At 42.1% G+C, this 18,585-nt stretch overlaps 1 protein-coding gene across 4 annotated transcripts; it reads right to left on the reverse strand.

The window, feature by feature from the left end:
- Positions 1–1,652: 1,652 nt before the first annotated feature.
- Positions 1,653–18,373, reverse strand: LPAR3 (lysophosphatidic acid receptor 3). Of its 4 annotated transcripts, none has more exons than XM_017805405.1 (4): positions 18,235–18,373; positions 12,854–13,044; positions 9,149–9,906; positions 1,653–2,378 (listed from the first exon to the last, which is right to left on the reverse strand). In XM_017805405.1, exons 3-4 carry the CDS (start codon positions 9,882–9,884, stop codon positions 2,029–2,031), a joined length of 1,086 nt encoding a protein of 361 aa, XP_017660894.1. In that variant the 5' UTR covers positions 9,885–9,906; positions 12,854–13,044; positions 18,235–18,373; the 3' UTR covers positions 1,653–2,028. The 4 variants fall into 4 exon arrangements, with proteins under 4 accessions (XP_017660894.1, XP_017660893.1, XP_017660896.1 ...); XM_017805404.1 differs by having other exon boundaries at positions 12,574–13,044; positions 18,235–18,372; XM_017805407.1 differs by lacking the exons at positions 12,854–13,044; positions 18,235–18,373 and adding an exon at positions 12,332–12,408.
- Between the last annotated feature and the right edge of the window lie 212 nt (positions 18,374–18,585).

The following is an 18,585-nucleotide window of genomic DNA, read 5'->3' on the forward strand; positions in this document are numbered from 1 at the left end:
TGATCTGATTAATAATAATTTAATTTTGCCCCAAGCCAAGTCTGTAATTAGTGACCAATCTCCCCCTGTCCTTTTTTTATATTTTCTCTCTCCTGTCCAGTGAAGAGAGGAGTGATGGAGCAGCTTTGGTGGGCACCTGGTCTCCAGCCAGAGTCAACTCACCACACCACTGCCTCTACAAAGCACCATTTTACATACTTTTCAAAACACCAAAGCAGTGAAGTAGTATTTGCACAAGAAAATTGCATTATAATGGCAAAAAACGTGTAAAGGTTTTTAGCATTACTCAAATACAGCATCTACCTTGAATACTGGGCCACATCCCTATGAGATAATGCACGTTTTGGGAGAGCTCTCCAAACAGAGCCTTGCTGTGTTTGTAAGCTAAGGGCTGCTATGAAATCCCCCAGTGCATTCTACAAATCCACTACTTGGCCTTTGTGCCCAAGTGCCAGTTCTCTTTTGACCCACACAGTCCAGATATCCACATTCAAGTTGCACCAGAGGAGGAATTTGTCCAAATCACAGCTGACTTTCAGCTTCATACAATACGCTTTTGGTGTTGTTTTCTGGCAATTCCAAGTGGTCAAAATTTCCAAAACTTTTCAAAGTGACCTCTGGTTGTGGTCACCTGCCTTACTACCATGGATTACATTTTCTCTAGGAGGCAAGTCAAGTAACTCCTTTTGAAATTAAGACAGGGAGCTCACTGCTGCTGAAACCAGACAGCAGGAGCCAGGTTTTTAGAGTACTGAGAAATCTACAATCCAATTTTTAATTTAAAAGTTTAAATTTTACAAGTTTACCCTAGAGCTTTATATTGCTAGATCCTCCCTTAGAGCATACTCCATGAGTCAGAACTTCAGCTGTTTAGGTTGTGGCTTCACCAGTGCTAGATTTGATTAGTCACAATGCTGAATGCCCTTCATTGCTCACTGTTTCATGGCCTCTTCCTCAAGTACCTGTTCCAGTAAGATCTGTTTGCAAATTGGAGGTTAAATGTGGTCCAGACAAGGTCTGACAACCAATGCATACTGTACTCTTATAGGGGTTTTAATTGGTTTCAGGGTTTTTTTTTCTGTAAATTAATTTCTATTTTAAGTAGCTGAATGAACCTGTATATATGTGTATTTAAACTTCCCTTAAAAGTTCACCCTAGTAAAACAGAGTTTTGGATCTCATTTCTCTCAGCGGCACAGCAGGTAAAGAAGAGTGAGCACACCCATTTGATATTATCTGAGGAAGTAAGAAATGAGCATAATGAGCCTCACTGCTTTTCTGTTAATCCACCCTCAACACCTGCCTACACAACAGCAGCAGAGAGTGCAATGTCTCCCCTTGCAGCACTCACCCCACTATGGAAGTAATAATGGCTTTTGTGCTTTCTGTACTCTCAGATCCTGACAATCCACGGTCAGACATACTCACACACTCTGATGTCTGGTCTGGCTATCCCATCACAGCCAGGTTTCTGGCATAGCTTTAATAAACCATCAAAGTACCTATTTTGAAAGCAAGATATGGAGGAAGAAGAAGGATGTAAGCATGAACTATTTCATGAACTTCATAAAACAAGAAAACAGGTCACGATTCTGTCCAACCAAGCCTACAATCCTTCTCAAGATGCACAGAAACTGTTCAAAGCATAAATACTCAATGAATGCCAAACCTGCACAGTCAGGCAGGTTTATTTTCTCCGTAGGAGCTTAAGGAGGGTCTTAGTACATTGCTCAACATTTTGCTTCCATGCACAAGAAGTCTCAGAGAGGTATTTATTCCGTTCACATGAAAAAACAATTTCATGTACTTAAAAGAAAAAAAGGAGAAAGATGGCAGCACAGAAAGTTTTCTTCATTACAAAGTGTTTTTCCATCAGGCAATTATTTATAAGAACTTTTGTTAACACTGGAGTTGAGGCTCTGGAACAAAGTGGATATATTGTTTACTAGCTTTGCCAGTCAATCTTCTCTTAACAAAGCCTCTCCCTTCCCCCTCTCCTTTTGCAGCCAAGTCAGCTCTTTGCATAGCTCAGGAGTTTCCTTTGTTACCAAGATCTCCTTTTCCACAGATTGTTCCTTGAATAATGCCATCTTCAATGTAGTGACCTGAGGTATCCGTGCTCCTGCAGAGAACTGTTGAGGGGATCCGAGATGAGCGTCTGTCCTGACTCTTATCCTCAGAGGAGCAGAAAATCATCCTTTTCATGGTAGCCCACATCTCATCATCTTTGTATGAATAAATTATTGGATTCATGACAGAGTTCAACAGGGCCAGGAGAAGAAACCATCTTTTAACATTCTGAATCCCACAGTAGGTACAGTTCAGACCATCAAGCAGTAAGACGACCAGGCCAGGCGTCCAGCAGACAACAAAGGCACCTAGAAATAAAGGAGACAAAGAAAGAAAACCAAACCTGACTTCAGACTTTTAGGGGTTTGGAATGTTTTGCATCTTACAAGATTATTGAGTTCATCAAAATTCTACACAAAAATGCTAAAAGCAAGAGAGGACAAAATTCTAATGACAGGAGCAAAATTATATCTACTACAGCTCCTCTGCCAAGCCCTGGACAGGAGGCAGGGCAGCTCTCAGAAGACCACAGGGAGCAAGAACCCAGCTGCTGACAGCATCACCTCAAACACAAGTGGGAAAAGGTCATCACAACAGGGATTTATCCATGCTGATAAATAAACAAGAGCTCGAGCATTTACAAGCAGAGAACTGCACTCGAACACAAACTTCCTCTCTTCATGTCTCTCGTGTGCTGGAGGAGAAAATACCAAGTAGTTCACTTCCATCACCACCCACGATATGATCCGAAGAGACAAGTCTTCTGTCACACTACAGCTGTAGCTGGAAACCCACAGCTAGTGTAGGATGCATGCCAGTGCCTGCAATACACAAGCACTGCTGGCTCCCTGGTCAGAACAGAGCCCACCTCCTTCCACTGCCCCCTCCCAGGCTCTGCATGTTGGGTACTTGAGACTCAACAACTCAGATGTAAGAAAAAAATTCAGTTACACATGAAAAAAGAGAAGAAAGCAAATAGATGAGTTAGCAAAGGTGAACTAAAGGATGTAGCAGTTACAGCACAGAAATGAAGGGGGTGAGGGGGAGGAACCAAACACAAAAAGGATGAGGAAGTAAGTATACAGTGGTGGGGAAAGAAGAAAACTCTGCAATAGAGGTATTTCCCCAAAACATAGCAAGAAACTGCAGGACAAGCCCAGGAGGAGCAGAGATCTTGTGTTTCAGCTGCAAGGCAGGAATGACAACAGCCCCTGCAAGGAACAATGTAATAATAAAAGCTGGAAGACAAAGCAGGACAACACACTCCTCTCCCAGCAGCCCCTCAAAAAAAAAAAAAAAAAGAAAAAAAATGGAGAAAGAAGGGAGAAGAGATCTTGACGGAAGATAACATGAAGAAAGCATAAAACCCACAGCTTAGAAGGAAGTTCTATACTGTATTTGCATCTTCCCATGTTCCTGCACACCACCGCCATAAGTACAGGGGTGTGGGCAGGACGGGTGGGGAGGGGGCACATGGCTACCAAATGCAGCCATTGGCCACGAGTTGGAGAGGGGCCCTGGACTGCCCCATCTGCCCCCTGGTCTCCCCCCTGCACTGCACCCCATGATCCCTCACCCACAGTCCAGGGAATGAGTAGCCATATGCATGATAATACTAACTTAGCACAAGCCACAATTGCTGTCTGACATACAGAAATAGAAAATTACAACTCTGCCCAACAGTCACAGTTTGAACAATGTACTGAGGAAATTCCAATCACTTATCACAGCAGTTTCCCCATTTTGGGGCTTAGAAGAAAATAATCCAACAAATAAGTATGATAGCAGCTACACACTAAAAAGCTCTTCTTGTGGGTGTGGGTATCTGTTCAACAATTTTGGTAGGTCAAGCAAACCCACTTCATTTTTTTTAAAGCCGCTGATATTCCCATATCTCAGCTGTGCAAGCAAGCATTGGGAGGGCAGCCTGGATTACAGCAGGATCCAAGCAGTGCCAGAGCCAGTACTCGGCAGCATCTCAGCCAACCCATCAGCTGCGCTGCACACACAGGCCAGTGTCAGCAGCACTGCACACTTCTCCCCATCGAGGACTTGAACAGACTGCCCATCTGATGGGCAGATCATAATGGTATATAAAGTGAATTTGTGTGACTTAGTAAGCATTAGGATTGCTGAAAAATGTATCCAGGACAGGGTATCGTGGATTTTGCTGCCAATCTGTGCTCCTGGACTCCAGACAAAACTCAACCAACCGATTTACTCTGTTCTAGGCAATACTGAACAGAAAGGCAAGAGACCACTTTCTTCAGAAACTGAATTTTCTACTCTGCTGTTCCAAGATTTTTGTGATGCTAAGCACTAATTTCATAGTGTTAGTTTTGAGATACTGGTTAACATCAGTAACATTCCTCCATTGCCCACTGGCATGGGGAGCTGAATGCTGCTACCACAACACTTGTTTTCCCTGGTCAGTCTCTGTACTACACACTGGTTTGGCTCCTGTGTGCTGAGTAAGCAGCTGTGACACCAGCTCTCTCACAGTTTACAATGGAGAAAACACTGCACTGATTTATTGCCCTGGGCTTCACCAGCAAATCCCATCAGGTTTAACAAGCACTGGAATCCAACCACCCAGACAATACTGTGCCCAGTTAAGTGTCTTGGCAAGTATTTGGACATAAAGCTTTCACTAGCTACCAAGGGTCACTGGCAGAGCTGCCGATACGCCAGCTCCACGCAGAAATTGAGATGGTAACAAACCTGCCTTAAAACAGGCACTGAAAGCATTTTGACCACTCGTACCACAAAGCATGCAAGGTCCAACCCTGCTTTTATGGAAGTTACCAGGAGATGAAAGAGACCCCAAAAGCCACATTTAACAAGAGACGCAGAAATCTCTCCTTCAAACAAAATTCCAATATTGCAGGCAGGATTAGTCCATGAACTCCTAGGATATACCTCTGTCTATATAAGCAAAACCATAAAAGGTTTCAGCTACAAAAGTAAGGGAAGATAAGACATCTGCAGACATCTCTCTGCATATTTCCCATGACTGAAGACAAGGACAGGGGCAATGCAGTGACAGTGTCCAAGTTACTGGCTAATGTTTTCACGAGGCTGTTGCTTTCAGTCCAAAAATACATTTTGCTGCCTACGGAGACAACACAAGTGATTCACACCCTGCTCTTAGCACTACTGAGATGAAAGCAAGGCATGTCTTAGACTCACAGCCTTGCTCAAATTTTGTTATTTTTACCACCGAGCTTTCAGAGGGAACCATGGTTAAGCATAAAAATATACCTTTGTCTTGGCCCTTTGGTGATTCTCTGGTTTGCAGACTATTTATCCCATAGGAGCTCCTCTCCCTGAAAAAGAGCCACACCCCAAAAATAATTTAACTCCTGGGACTCTTCAAAATTCACAGAAGTGACACGAAATACAGCCTGGCTGCAACATGGATTAGAAGAACAACTCTGAGTCTTCCCACCGGATTATGGGAGATCAGGTGTCACGATGCCTCAAGGTTAGTTCGAGGAGTTCCATTAGATTTAACCATAGATCTTCCTGTAGATTACATAATTTCTGCTTGAAAATTAATTCCTGTGGATCTGGGAGAACTACTGATGCTTCAACAGCATCATTTCATAAAATCCAGCACATCAAAGCCGTCCCTGAGCATGCCAATGCTGAGAGGAAAAAAAAAAGCACAGTAGCTTCCAGCTGCCTTTGCCACATGTGCAACCAAGTTAAAACAGCAAGTTACCAATTAAACTATAATTTCACTGAAACTGAAAATCATCCACCCCAAAGCTGCTATTTCAGCAGGAACCTCACTGTCAGGTTCAGAGGAGCTACCACATACAAAACCACCTGAAAATCACATACCTGCATACCTGCAGCCACCCTTCTTCGAAGCTACAGTCACAGGCTTAGCTGGGATTATGCCACAAGGTCAGCCCAAGAGCATTTTAGCCCCTTTTGCTAGGTTTCACATCTTCCAGTTTAACTACATAACCACCTGTGGTTCAGCATGCCAAAGAGAAAGCCTTACTCTTATGCTATAATGGACTATTTTAGGGATTATGGCAGAAACATGCAGATGACAGGGACTTGACTCCCAGCCTCTGGAAGGGGCCATCCAAGCCTAAGGGGTGGTGCAAAAAGCCACCTGCAGCTGTGATCACCATGAATTCATGAAATCACACGGAAATCTCAATTCCCCTAACTCTTAAATGTAGGGCCACGGGAGGAGAACAACTAGAGAGGACAGGGATGTTTTGCTGGAGGGGCAGCCCAGTCCAGCCTTCCCAAGGAAGGAGGTGGAAGAGGCTCGGAGAAGGAGCATGCCAGCAGCACCCAGCTACACACAGCCTCCTTCCATACAGCAGTAGGGCAGCTGGATTTTGTCCTGAATATCCCATAAAACCAATAGAGCACATGAATAAGAATGTTGGGTTTTATCATGCTTTATCCAGCACAGCATTTTGGAATAGGCTTTTAGTGAAGACTGTATCAGGCATGTACGCCAAAGCATTTTCAGATGTTTTGGAACAAGTCATTAAAAATAACTGCTTTGGGCAAAACCCACGTGCTGCATATAGCTGTAGGCTGTTGCATCAGTGGATGTAAGCAGAATTCTGCAAGAATCACTTTGGTCACTTGGTGACTCCTGTGGTAATTGGGAAGTCCAGAAAACACACTATTTGGTTTTTGCACACTGTGCTTGAATGACCTGGACAGGAGAGCACATTTCAAACTGTTTAAAAAAATAAGTTCTCATTCTTAGAAACAAATGATTATAAAAATGTTTGTAAAAAGCCTCTCAGAGTCAAAATTTGGAGAATTGATATGAAGGAACATGCGAAGATACAGTTCCTCTGACACAGGATTTTGGATTAGATTGTACACTCAGCAACATGGGCACTAATTCCACTTCTTTGTTGAAGAAGGTTCCCTTTTGGTTTTGTTTCTGACTGATAAAGTAAATCTACTAAATTATGCTCTCTAAAGTAGCACTCAGGCTTTCTAAGTTAAATTTGCCTCACCCAGTACACAATATCATTAAATGCTTTGCCTGAATTATAGTTTAATTTCGTAGTTGAAAAGCCTTATTCTGTGAGTAAGGGGAAGCTAATGCTGAACTTCAAATCAACTCATAGTCCTAAGGCTCCACTCCCTAATAAAAGAAAGATTAAGTTGAAAACTACTTTTGAACTGGGATTTATTTCCACACAGCAGCACAAAGAGCACTGAAGGCTTGCCACAGGCTATAGGACCACAAGGGATGAGCAAACAGCAGCCACCATCCCTGTCCCTCCAGCTCCCATGTCAGCTGGCTGGGTGCAGTTCTGCCTTCAACAGAAATGCTCAGAGAACTGCTTTTTAAAAGTGCTGTTTTCTGTCTCTTTCCAATGCAGCAGTTAACTACAGTCTACTCGATGCTTATGCATTAGAGTAGGATCATATTTGGAGCAATTCAGAGTTTTTCTGACAAATTTTCTCCTTCAAGGTGGATGGTTTAGGTTTTACTGCATGGGAGGTTCAGTGGGGCAAAAGACTCCAGTCTTGCCCCTGCAAGTCAAGGGCAGGGGGCAGGAACAACCACCAAACTGACTCTCTGTAGATGCCATAAAATCAAGGGGGGAAAAAAGGAAGAACAGCTGTGGAGGGATTTAGAAAGGAAAGACTCTGGTAGTGGACAGGCCAACTTCAAAAGACACAGAAGTATAAGTGAGAACCTTGTACTTGTTTGAACCACCAGTCCACTTTCTTTTCCAAGGTCAGTTTAAGTGATTTCAGCTTCTATAGCATTTTAAAACACCATTTGGTAGACAAAGGTGTTGTATATTACAGCACTATTATTTCAGAAGAAAATAATAAAATCAGACACCACACTGTGCAAACAGCATCCAAAAACCACAAGGGAAAGAAAGTGTCTTCAACCTGAACATCCTACCCTGGCAACTCCTACCTCCATGAAAAATTACTGTTCTCCCAGAGCTCTCTAGCACTACCATGCTGCAGTACAACATAATTCTGTCCCAGTTGTGGACACCAGCTTTCCCAAAAGCTCCAGGTTTCCTATACTGATCATACAACATCAGAAAGAGTTGTCAGAGCAGTAAAGCCATATTTGTGGTTTTAGAGTCACCCACCACCAGAGCCCAGCTTCACAAATGTCCTGGTGCACCCGCAGTTCCACCTGCAGTGAGCTGCACAAGCCCTGCTCACGTCATGCCTGGTTTCCAGAAAACATCCTGCTCAGATTCAAGTCATTCTGGAGAAAACTGACTGCTACAGCTGGTATTTGTTCCAACAATCAGTTGCCTACTCTGTCCACCTCTAATAAAATACACAGCTACATTGTAACTAGCTGAGGAAGTCATCTGAGTTGCTCAAGTACCAACAGGGTCTCTAGGGCAGAATCCAGGTCAAATCTCATGTTATAATTTAGAGATCTAAGGTTATACTGTATCAGCGTCATCTGAAAATATTTTACACTGTGCAATATACACAGAATGAAGGTGAATCTTCCCGTTGCAAAGTAAATCTCTCAAAGTCACAGACCCATCAGGCATCCTCTCCTTTACCCAAGGAAGATGCATTTCTAGGGGGAAGAAGTTTCTATGTTCAGGAAACAGCCAAGATAAAGATGTGCAAAGATAACTACCAACATCCAACCTTAGGGCTTACGGCCTTGTGCAAATATTAAAGAACATAACTTTGAAAATGTTCTTCTATGTAGTTGTGAATCCTCAGAAGCCTTCCTCCAAAGTGATTTTGTATCTCCCTCCTCAAAAAACCAAAAAACAAACAACACAACAATTAGTGTTTTGTAACAAGGTGCCTACACAAGAGAGACACTTTTCTTCTACGTGTTGACCAGTCCTCTACCCTGTGTTTCTCCTTAGTGGAAGAGCTATTTTACTATCTAAAGCAAACAGTTTAAATGCCTCCAGCACTTAAAAGTTCAGTGAGGGTTTTTTCCGTCATGAGGGCTGAGGGATTTTTGTTTGTTCAAAAAAAAAAAAAAAGGGGGGGGGCAGCTAAACCAAATCAACACGAACCCATCCACTGGCACTGCCAGCCTGCCACACCATGGTTTGTCATCTCTTACCTAAGACAGTCATGACAGTCTTCATGAGCTTCACAGGGGTTCTCCTACGGCTAATGGATCCACTAGTGTGCGATGACAAGACGTTAGTCTTCCTCTGGACGTACATGTAGATTCTTATGTAAACCACCACCATAATGAAGAAGACAACCAGGTTTAAGACACTCCAGAATACCAGGTAACTTCTGCTGTAAATAGGTGCCAGGGATGAGCAGACAGTAATGTCACAGAGGCAGTTCCAACCCAGGGTAGGAACAGCACCCATGAAAATAGCAATGGCCCAAATTGATATAATTAGAAAGGTGACTCTCTTCTTTGTGAGGTTACTGTGGATCTTCATCCGCATTATTGACATGTGCCGCTCAACAGCTATGACGAGGAGATTCACCAGGGAAGCCGTCAGGCTGGTGTCCAGGAGACCCTGACGCAAAAACCAGCGGTTAACAGTTAATGTCTTGGACACTGGGCCAGTGTTGAACATCAAGAAGACATAGGCAATTCCAGCAAAGAAGTCTGCAGCAGCTAAGTTGGCCAAAAGATAGTAAAAGGGAAAATGAAACCTCTTGTTCTTGACCACAGCTGCTATGACCAATGAATTTGAAATAAAAATGAAGAGGCAGAAAAACGTCCCAAAACACAGAACAACAATGAGCTGTGGCCCTGTCCACTCATCTGCTGTGTCCGTCTTTGTCTTGTTATAGAAGAAGTCCATGCGCTTATCATAGTAGCATTCATTCATCCTGGATTAGAGCCCCTGCATCCTAGGAAGTGTGGAAGGTAAAAAGAAAGAAGGGTTAACAATTAGGGAATAGTCCTTGCTTCAATCACTACACCTAACAGCTTCTTTCTGGGGGCACAAGGGGTTGTGACAGGGACATTAGAGGGTAGATGTCTTGAGGCCTTCAGTAAAAATTCAAACTGCACAGGGCCAATGCAGAAGAAAATATTCTGCCCAATGGAGGACCACAGTGCATGATGCTTGGATGAGTAAGGAATTTTTAAAAGATTTACCAGCTTACAAAACCCCAGCACAGTTCCTTTGCACTAGCAGTCATACTGTACAGGCAACAAAGGGGAAGTTAAGAGGTTAAAAGTGACTTTCTAGAGGTCACAGAGAAAATCTGAGCAACAGCCAAGTCATTCTTACTGTAAAATCCCATGTTTGAGCCACAGCCCCATCATTATTTCCATTTCTTAGTGTATCCAGTCAGGACAAGGAAGCATAAATCATAACTCTTCCATTTTACTGACTAAGCAATAAAAGGCCTATTACTGGAAAAATATTTTTTTGGGTTTTAATTATATATTAATAAATGTAAAAAAAGTATATAAGATACTACAGGCATATATATTCTGAGCAGATGCCTATTATTTACTACTGGAGGATTTAAGCAAATATGCTGAAAAGGGAAAAATATATTCTAGATATTTGACTATTCTAAAGTCAGGGATTATTTTACTGGCCTGTAAACCCAGAGCCCTGTGAGCGCCACATAGCCCAGTTGTCTTCAAAACCAAAACCCAATTCCACACCCAACCACAGGATAAAGCAAGCCCCAGAAACAGCAGTAGTGCTGCAGTTTATTTCTTATACCCACTCAGCATTATCTTGGACACAGGGCTATTAAACATGGCAATGGAAAGGGGAGTCTGTGTTCCAGATTACATCACACTTTAGCTACTCTGGCAAGGTCAATGTCAGCTGCCTTGGCAGTTTCACTGCCTTTATTATGAACCAAACTGAACTTGGACTAATTTACACAGGAGACCTGACAGCAATTACTCATGGTTGCTGGACATATGCAGGGTCTCACAGCCTAGTAGGCAGAGTTTGTGTCTGATTGTCACTGGCCCTCACATTCGTTGCCAGCATCTGAATAAGGGTTTTAACAATTACTTCATTAATAGATACAGTATAGTTTTAGCAAAACCCAGGAATGCAGCCATGGCACAAGATCCTAATCATGTTAGATATTATACAGAGTGGCAAACCTGCCTGACTGTAAGACAGACAGAAGGAAGTACAGGAACACAAAGCTTCAGGAGAGGCAGCAAAGCTAATAGCTTTTGTAAAGCTCCTTGTGAGCCTCAGGCCATCATGAGTGCCAGAGTGACAGGCTAAGTAGGGCTGGAAAAAAAAAAAAAACACCAAAAAACCTAGAAGAAGCAGTTATAGGCAGAAAGATACAAAAAGCATAAGCTTTTCACCTCTGCAGCTAAAACTGATGACAGATAAACATTAGGTTCACTTAGTCTATTATTACCCTGTGGTTATTTTACAGTTATATCTTATCTCTCCAGGGACTGGGAAGGAAATTAAACAATCTCCAGCAGGCTATGTAACATGCCATTTTATATTAAAGGTTCCTTCCAAGCTTTAAGCTAAAAAGGTTCATCTTTTGTTATTTCTCTCATGCAATATTTATATTACCTAATTTTAAATCAAATTACACTATTCCATAATTAATACTTTCAGCAAAGTGATATTTTATTTAATATTTAATTTTTCTGAAATAGCTCAGCCTTTTTTTTCTTGATTTTTCTTGATTCCCACCCTAGTAGTTAACATGAAAGCAGGCCACTTGTCACTGTTGCCCATTATCCTCAAGAACCTAGCCAGCCACTTTTAAATGAAGGAATATATTACTTAAAGCATAAAATTTAAGTATAGTCAAACTAAAAACAATTACTTAAGGACAAGAAGTGGAAGGAAACAAGTAAATCATCGCTTTTGCTGAAATATTACAGAGCATCCCTCCATCTAAAAATAAAAAAGCCTCAGCAATGCGGATCCACTGCAATAGTCAACTGGAATTCAACGCCTACTGCTCCCTGTTCAGGGCAATATGGGAGAGTTAAGCAGTCAGTACATTCCCCATTCTCACCTAGGAAGTACTCAGAAGTCAAATTCAGTCTGTAAGTGACCAGAAGCCCCTAAGGAGCTGCAGGCAACAGCTACTGAAGCAGCAGAGAGCTGGGAACGCTGCCAGCCAGGATGGCTCTGCTCTAACCCACCAAGGCAGCAGAGGACTTGCTGAGCTTGACATGAAGCTTTTACAGAACAGCCCAAATGCCTGCAAATAGAAGCAGCATTTTGGGCAAGAATGGCAGGGTAAAAAAAAAAACCAACCAAACAAAAACCTGTGAAAATTATAGGGAGGGTTTTCTGAACATGTTGTATCTTACTGTGTAATCATCTCAACAGGTGAATCTCTTGCTTGCAGTGACAGGAGAGTAAAGAAGTCTGCAGATGCCTTTTGTATCTCATCTGGAGAAAAGCTTAAAGAAATCCAAAATATCAACTACAAACTTATTCTAAATACTTCAGCTTACTGAGACCTCATCCTCAATTGAAGTAGTACCCAAAGAAAAAAAATATTTATACATCCATAATTCTTCACCAAAATAACCACACTACACACACTCACTGTCACACAGCAGAGCTCAAATGACAAATGATTTCGAAAGAGATCTCTTAAGGTGTTGAGGTAAGGCAAGAAGGAGTAGAGAAGCATCCAGCTGAGGTCTCAGGGTCACAGGGCAGTCCGCGGAGATTTCCACATGGAAGCTACATCAAAACAGCAGCTGGAGCTCATTTACATCCCAGTCTTTCTGAGCAGAAAAGCAGCCCTTGGCTGTCTGTACCAGCATGGGCACAGAAAGTACTTATAAGGCCAGGGGCCTTGCAGACAGTGGTTTACTTCACACCTTCATTTTAACTCCTTCCAGCAGAATTAGCCTGGTCTCAAGGGAGCTGTGCAGCCATGACAGAGCTATGCAGCTGAATCCTTAGTGGTCCTGCCCAAGTCCACACCAGGCATAAGATGAGTGATAGGATATCCCATATTTCTTGGCATGTCACATGTCCTTGCAGCACTTTCTTCTCCAGGTCTTCTCTTCTGCAGCAAAATAGAGATGTTTGTCAGAACAGGTTTAAACTTCAGAAGAAAAAAAAAAAAGGACCCTTAAATATTACATATTTCAGATCTATTTATTTAGTACACAAAAATTTGAGTATCAGGCAAAATGCTGTTCAATGTTAGCTGAAAAACAGCTAAACTTGTCGGTCTAGACTTATAAAGGCAAAAGAGTCTCCTAGAGTCTGCAGCAGAGAGCTTCTCAGTCTGCTACTTACTTTATGAAGAACTGCCTTCTTTTGTTTTGAAATTGGTTCTCATGAGCTTAATAGTTCTTGGGTTTTTATGGGAAAGGACAGCAAACAATCTCCATTCACCTCTTCCATACCACTCAGTGTTTCATATCCCACCATATAGACCTCCAGCAGTAATCACATGGTGCATATTCTACAGATGAGATGAACTAATAGCTTGCCATAAGTCACTTGCAGGCAAATACATCAAACCTTTGCAAGTGCAAAAGCATACCCTTGTCTAAAAGATTCTTTATTTCAATCTATTTAATTACTTCAGTTCCACCCATAGTGGCTACAAAGATCAGAAACTGATGGACTGTAAAGTGTGTCTTCCTCTGCCACTGAGTAAACATTCAAGCTTTTTTTGTTTGTTTTTTTGAGGGGGGAAAAAGTCTTTTGTTCCAAAAAATCTCAAAGGATTTGAGATTTCAGTTAAACTGCTTTCAAATGCAAAAGCATGCATTAAGAATTCTTCCTAACCCATAACATCTTGAGCTGTTTGTCTTAATGACAGCTTGAATGTTTTAATTGATTTTAAATTCCTCTATGTAAGTGTAACTCATATCAAGTCAGAATACATTCTTCACCATTCTTAAAGTCAAGAATTTGCATGAACATGTAGGAATATATTACACTAGCTGTCTAAGTAAAGAGTTTGTGAAATAAAATATCACCTAAATAATGCTTTGGACAAAAGGTTCAGCTAGTTGCAAGCTAATATATTTTAATGGTTGTTATTCAATTAGGATCTAGTTTGCTTCAATAAAGTTACTAAAAACCTGTATACTTAGAATAAAATTTAATATCAGTTATTTAAGTCAAGGATTTTACTGATCCAAACTGTGATTAAAATTACCTTTTTAATCACTTTGATTCAAAATTAAATCTGGCCTGTAAATCAACTCTAAGTTGAGTTACTCATTATTAATCCAGACATTTCTGAAGGAAAACACAAATAGCATTTTAATGAGAAGGTCATTATAAAATTTAGCCTGCAAGCCATAATGTGATTCATGGCACACCCCTGTGGTTTTCTGCCTCTTTCCTGTCCATTAAAAACCAAGTTGTTTCAATATATTGGCCACAACTTTATTGAAGGGTTGGCGTCAGTTTGGGGGACTTTGATGGCTTCTGCCCTGTTCCTGTATAAATGAGGAAGGGAACAGACAGGCCTGGGTTGGCACAGAAAGCTACTGTGAGAGGATTCAAGCTGAGTTTGCAGATGGACTGAAAACTCCATAGAGCAAGACTGAACCTACAGGAGGACAATAGCAGTGAAGCCCTCCAGCAGGGCTGAAAGTTAGCTTAGGCCAGAGGGAGGGATGTTTGCCCAGGCAGAACCCCAGCCTGGTTTACTGCTGGTTCTCCTGACCCAGCACAGGAATTTCTGTGCAGAATTTCAGGGCAGCTCAGTATCCAAAATGATACACTCTGGAACAGGAGAGATCACAAAGCCAGTACAGTCCGGGCAGGTCCGTGGGACAGGGCAGAGGAGCAAGCTGTGCCCAGGCTCAGCCTGCAAAGCAGGCAGGCTGCCAGCTCTGCCTGAGCAGTTCTCCTCCCTGCCTCCCCTTCTCTAATAGAAGGACAAGGTATTAAATGCAGATCTCTCTGAGATTTTGAAACTTACTAGAAAAGTTGCTCTTCGGAAAGCTGAGTTTAACACGCTGGCTGATCACAGGCATATGCGGCAGAACAAACAGAGTCACTTTGCATTCAAGCTGTTACTGCAGAGAAATATCAAGCAGCAGCAACTGCGCATACTGCTTAGGCTTTTTAAACATCCTACAAGCAGCAGATGGCCCTTGACACAGCAGCACAAAAGGAGTGCCTGGAGGCTTGCTGCCTGTGCAGCCCCTGCCATGGGCTCCCTGCAGCACTGGACTTGATTGCCTGCACCCTGTGCCAAAGTCAGACACGAACACCCTCTGTCCCATCCTCTTCTTATGGATAAACCACCCGTGCTGCTTGTATTTTTCTCATTACTGAAAAGCTCTCTCTCACCTCATTCCCAAGACGAAGGCAGAGGCAGAGGGAAGTCAGAGTGCTGGGCAGCCAAAGCTATATATACAAATAGTACTAGTTCAGAAAGGGAATGGGTTCCTTGTTCCCCTCCACACCCTGAGTACATGTATGGCCACAGAGGAAAACACAGCCAAGTGATTGCACAGTAACCCAAGAAACCCATTCAGGTCACCTCAGCTTAGAAAGAAATACCAGTGCAGAAAAGGGTGTGTAACACAGCTGAGGCCAAAAATGTTAATATGTAACTGTGAGGAGGAGTTTTTGTGAAGTAAGTATTCTGGTTCACTTTTAATTGTCTTAAATAGTTAATTGATAATATAACCAAAATCAATTTAGAGAAACAAACTGAAAAGAAGAACATAGGGAACACAAAGTTCTGCAGAAATATCTCCATCTAAACTAAAACTTTTTTTTATCTGGTACTATTAGAGGATGCAATGGAAACCAACATTCATTTAACAGGTTTTACAGAGACAAGTTATCTCAGAAGTAACTGTTTTACATTTTGTTTATTACAGAAATTCTGCAAGCACTGCCTATACTTGAAGCAGCATGCTACATGGTACACTTCAAGGACCTGAGAATATACTTTCTAAAAAACATTTTTAAAATTCAGCTTTAAAAATTGGGAGGAAAAAAAATTAATGTTAAAAAACTATAAGGCTCAATGCGTAAGTTTTCATCCAGAGAACTTACTTATTACTAAGCAAATCTACTTGCCGTTTTGGTTGGGGGTGTACATATATATATATATGTGTGTGTGTGTATATATATATATATATATATTTTAACTTAAGTATCCCAAATTTCAGATAACTGCCTGAACTCAAATCAAGCACTCCCAAGCAGCATTACCTCATTACCTTGGTCTTCAATACCTTTTTGAATAAGGAGAGCAAAGCACCCCATCCATTTTCTCTCTAAGCCTTGATGGAAAGTACAGCACCACTTATACTTACAGCATGGTTCCAGATATTTCCAGTAAGAGTCCATTTTAATGGTGTCATCTTCTGGACTAGGAAGGGGGTGGGTTAAAGGGAATCAAGATGATTCTTTGGCAACTCTTAGATCTCAGTGATGGAGACATTTAAGGGTTTTTTTTATTTATCATGCGTCCTGCATAAAATACCAATGCTATAGGGTACAAAAAAAGAGTCTTAAGAAAAGTATTAAACCTACCAAAAATATAGAATCTCAAGACTAAATATTTAAACTTGGAGACAGAGGAAGTAGTACCGCCAGCCACAGACCACAGTGCTCTGTACACACAGTCTGATAAGAGGCTTAAAAATCACTGTCAGGGCACAGAAGTGTCACCCTGTGCATGTATGCGACAGTGCTGCTCCTCTGCAAACTGCTACGGACTGACACTGACAGCTGAACTGTGAAGTATGCAGATACAGGGGCACCTCCACCAAGGTATTACAAACCCCGGGCCCCAGCTGCTGAAATCCCTTTAGTACTAAGCTGCTCTACCACACTAAATTACTTTTGGAAGCTCTGATCCACTGCAGAAAGTTGTTAGGGACAGATAGCAAGTAACTCACTAGCAACCACAAGTTTAGACTTCAGACTTTGGTAATTTAAGACTTTCTGAAATTATGGTTTACTAAATCTATATATGGAGTTCAAACTAAAAACTTCATTGCAAAGCCTTCATTTAGTCTCCTTTAAGTGTGGTTCTGGAAGGAGCTGGCAGGTCATCCTATAATGCGGAAACAGACACAGCATTTAAAATATTTAAAAGTCACTCGAACAACCTATACATTGTGAAACATGCCTAGAAGAAAATACCTGTTCTGCTTCTAGTTTCCCATTTCTGCAGAATTTCCAGGTCCACTCATTGATCGCTATTAGCTCCATTTTACCATTCAACAAATCAGCTTTCTTTCACAAAACCTACAGAATGTGACTGTAGGTCACAGACTTTCAGCACAGTCCCAACCAAGTCAACTTTTACTGTTTATTTTCAGCACATAGCTCGTGAGGAACTGAATTACACAACTGCTGATTAAAACAAGTCACCTGATTGCATCTGATCTGTTAACAGATTCAGGGCCTGGGTTTGCCAGCTAACATGTCAGTGGAACTGGTAGAAATGGCAAAGTCAAAAAAATATTTGTTGGAGACATGGAAATGAACCTAATGGTATAATAGCAGAATGCAGATACGTCAATCTTTAACACTAATACACAAGAGAAATACATTCTCTACAGTGTCATATCTTATACATCGGAGATTTTATTTCATTATCTGATAGCATAAAGACTATGCTGGAGAATGTTCTGAAATGGTTAATGATCAGTGTAGTACCGGAGGATAAGAACACAGCCAGTCTAATTTGTTTGAAACTTTCATCTAGCATTCTGGGAAAAAAGCTAAATACATTTTTCAGGTTTACTTACTGCTAAGAGCTGCTGCTTCTTTACTGATTGTGCAGATTTTTTGTGGGATTGTTCAATTTGTTTATTTGCTTTTACTTTTATTTTCAGTAGACAGATAAGCTTAGTGAAATCAGATTTTTCACCACATAACTGGATTTGAGTTGTACTTTCTACTGCACCTCTTAGAAGATCATAAGGACATCTAAGAAGCCATATACTCAGCACAGCTTAAAGAACAAAGCTACAGCAATGCACCTTACCAATCTCTACGAAGAAATGTCTTTCTAGGTTCATATCACAGAAGGGAAAACAGACCTAAATCCATGGCCTCTGAAAACACAAGTCTACAGAAGTGCTTCCTTCACTCCCCTCACCCCCCGACCTTTTTCGTTAAGGGAAAGAATTAATCGAAAGATATAGTGCTAAATAACGGCAGTGTATTTTTTCGGTGTATTGCATAGATTAGGAAGCCTTATTAAAAAAACCACCTCCGAGAAGAGCCTGTGCCAGCCCCCCGCGGTACGTACCAGCTGCCCGCGCCCCAGCAGGGCACGGCACACGCGCATCCAGAGGTGTGCAAACGGGAATCTCAGATGTATGGAAGCTCACGTGTATACATCCAGGAAGCACCTCTGTTTTTGTACATGCACACACACGTTCGCATGCACCGCGCCGGGGCAGAGCGGCAGCACCGGCGCTCCCCGGGCTCTGCCCCGCCGGGCTCCGGCTCCGGCCCCGCCGCGGGGGCGGCCGAGCGCTCCCCGCTCCGCTCCTCGGCACCGCGCGAGTTTTACAGAACTGCAGAAAGTTTTGCCTGCCCGATTACTGGGGGAGCGGCTCGTCCTCACGGAGCTCGCCCGGCCCCCGACAGCGGTGTT

This window comes from Lepidothrix coronata, unplaced genomic scaffold (assembly GCF_001604755.1).
Source record: "Lepidothrix coronata isolate B3197 unplaced genomic scaffold, Lepidothrix_coronata-1.0 Scaffold12, whole genome shotgun sequence".
Classification (NCBI taxonomy): Eukaryota; Metazoa; Chordata; class Aves; order Passeriformes; family Pipridae; genus Lepidothrix; species Lepidothrix coronata.

Bases quoted from the DNA above. Each gene is read 5' to 3' on its own strand.
- LPAR3 (XM_017805405.1), bottom strand. From the start codon at position 9,884: ATGAATGAATGCTACTATGATAAGCGCATGGACTTCTTCTATAACAAG. The intron at 2,379-9,148 runs GTAAGAGATGAC...CTTTATTTCTAG, and splicing joins GACTGTCATGACTGTCTTAG to GTGCCTTTGTTGTCTGCTGG.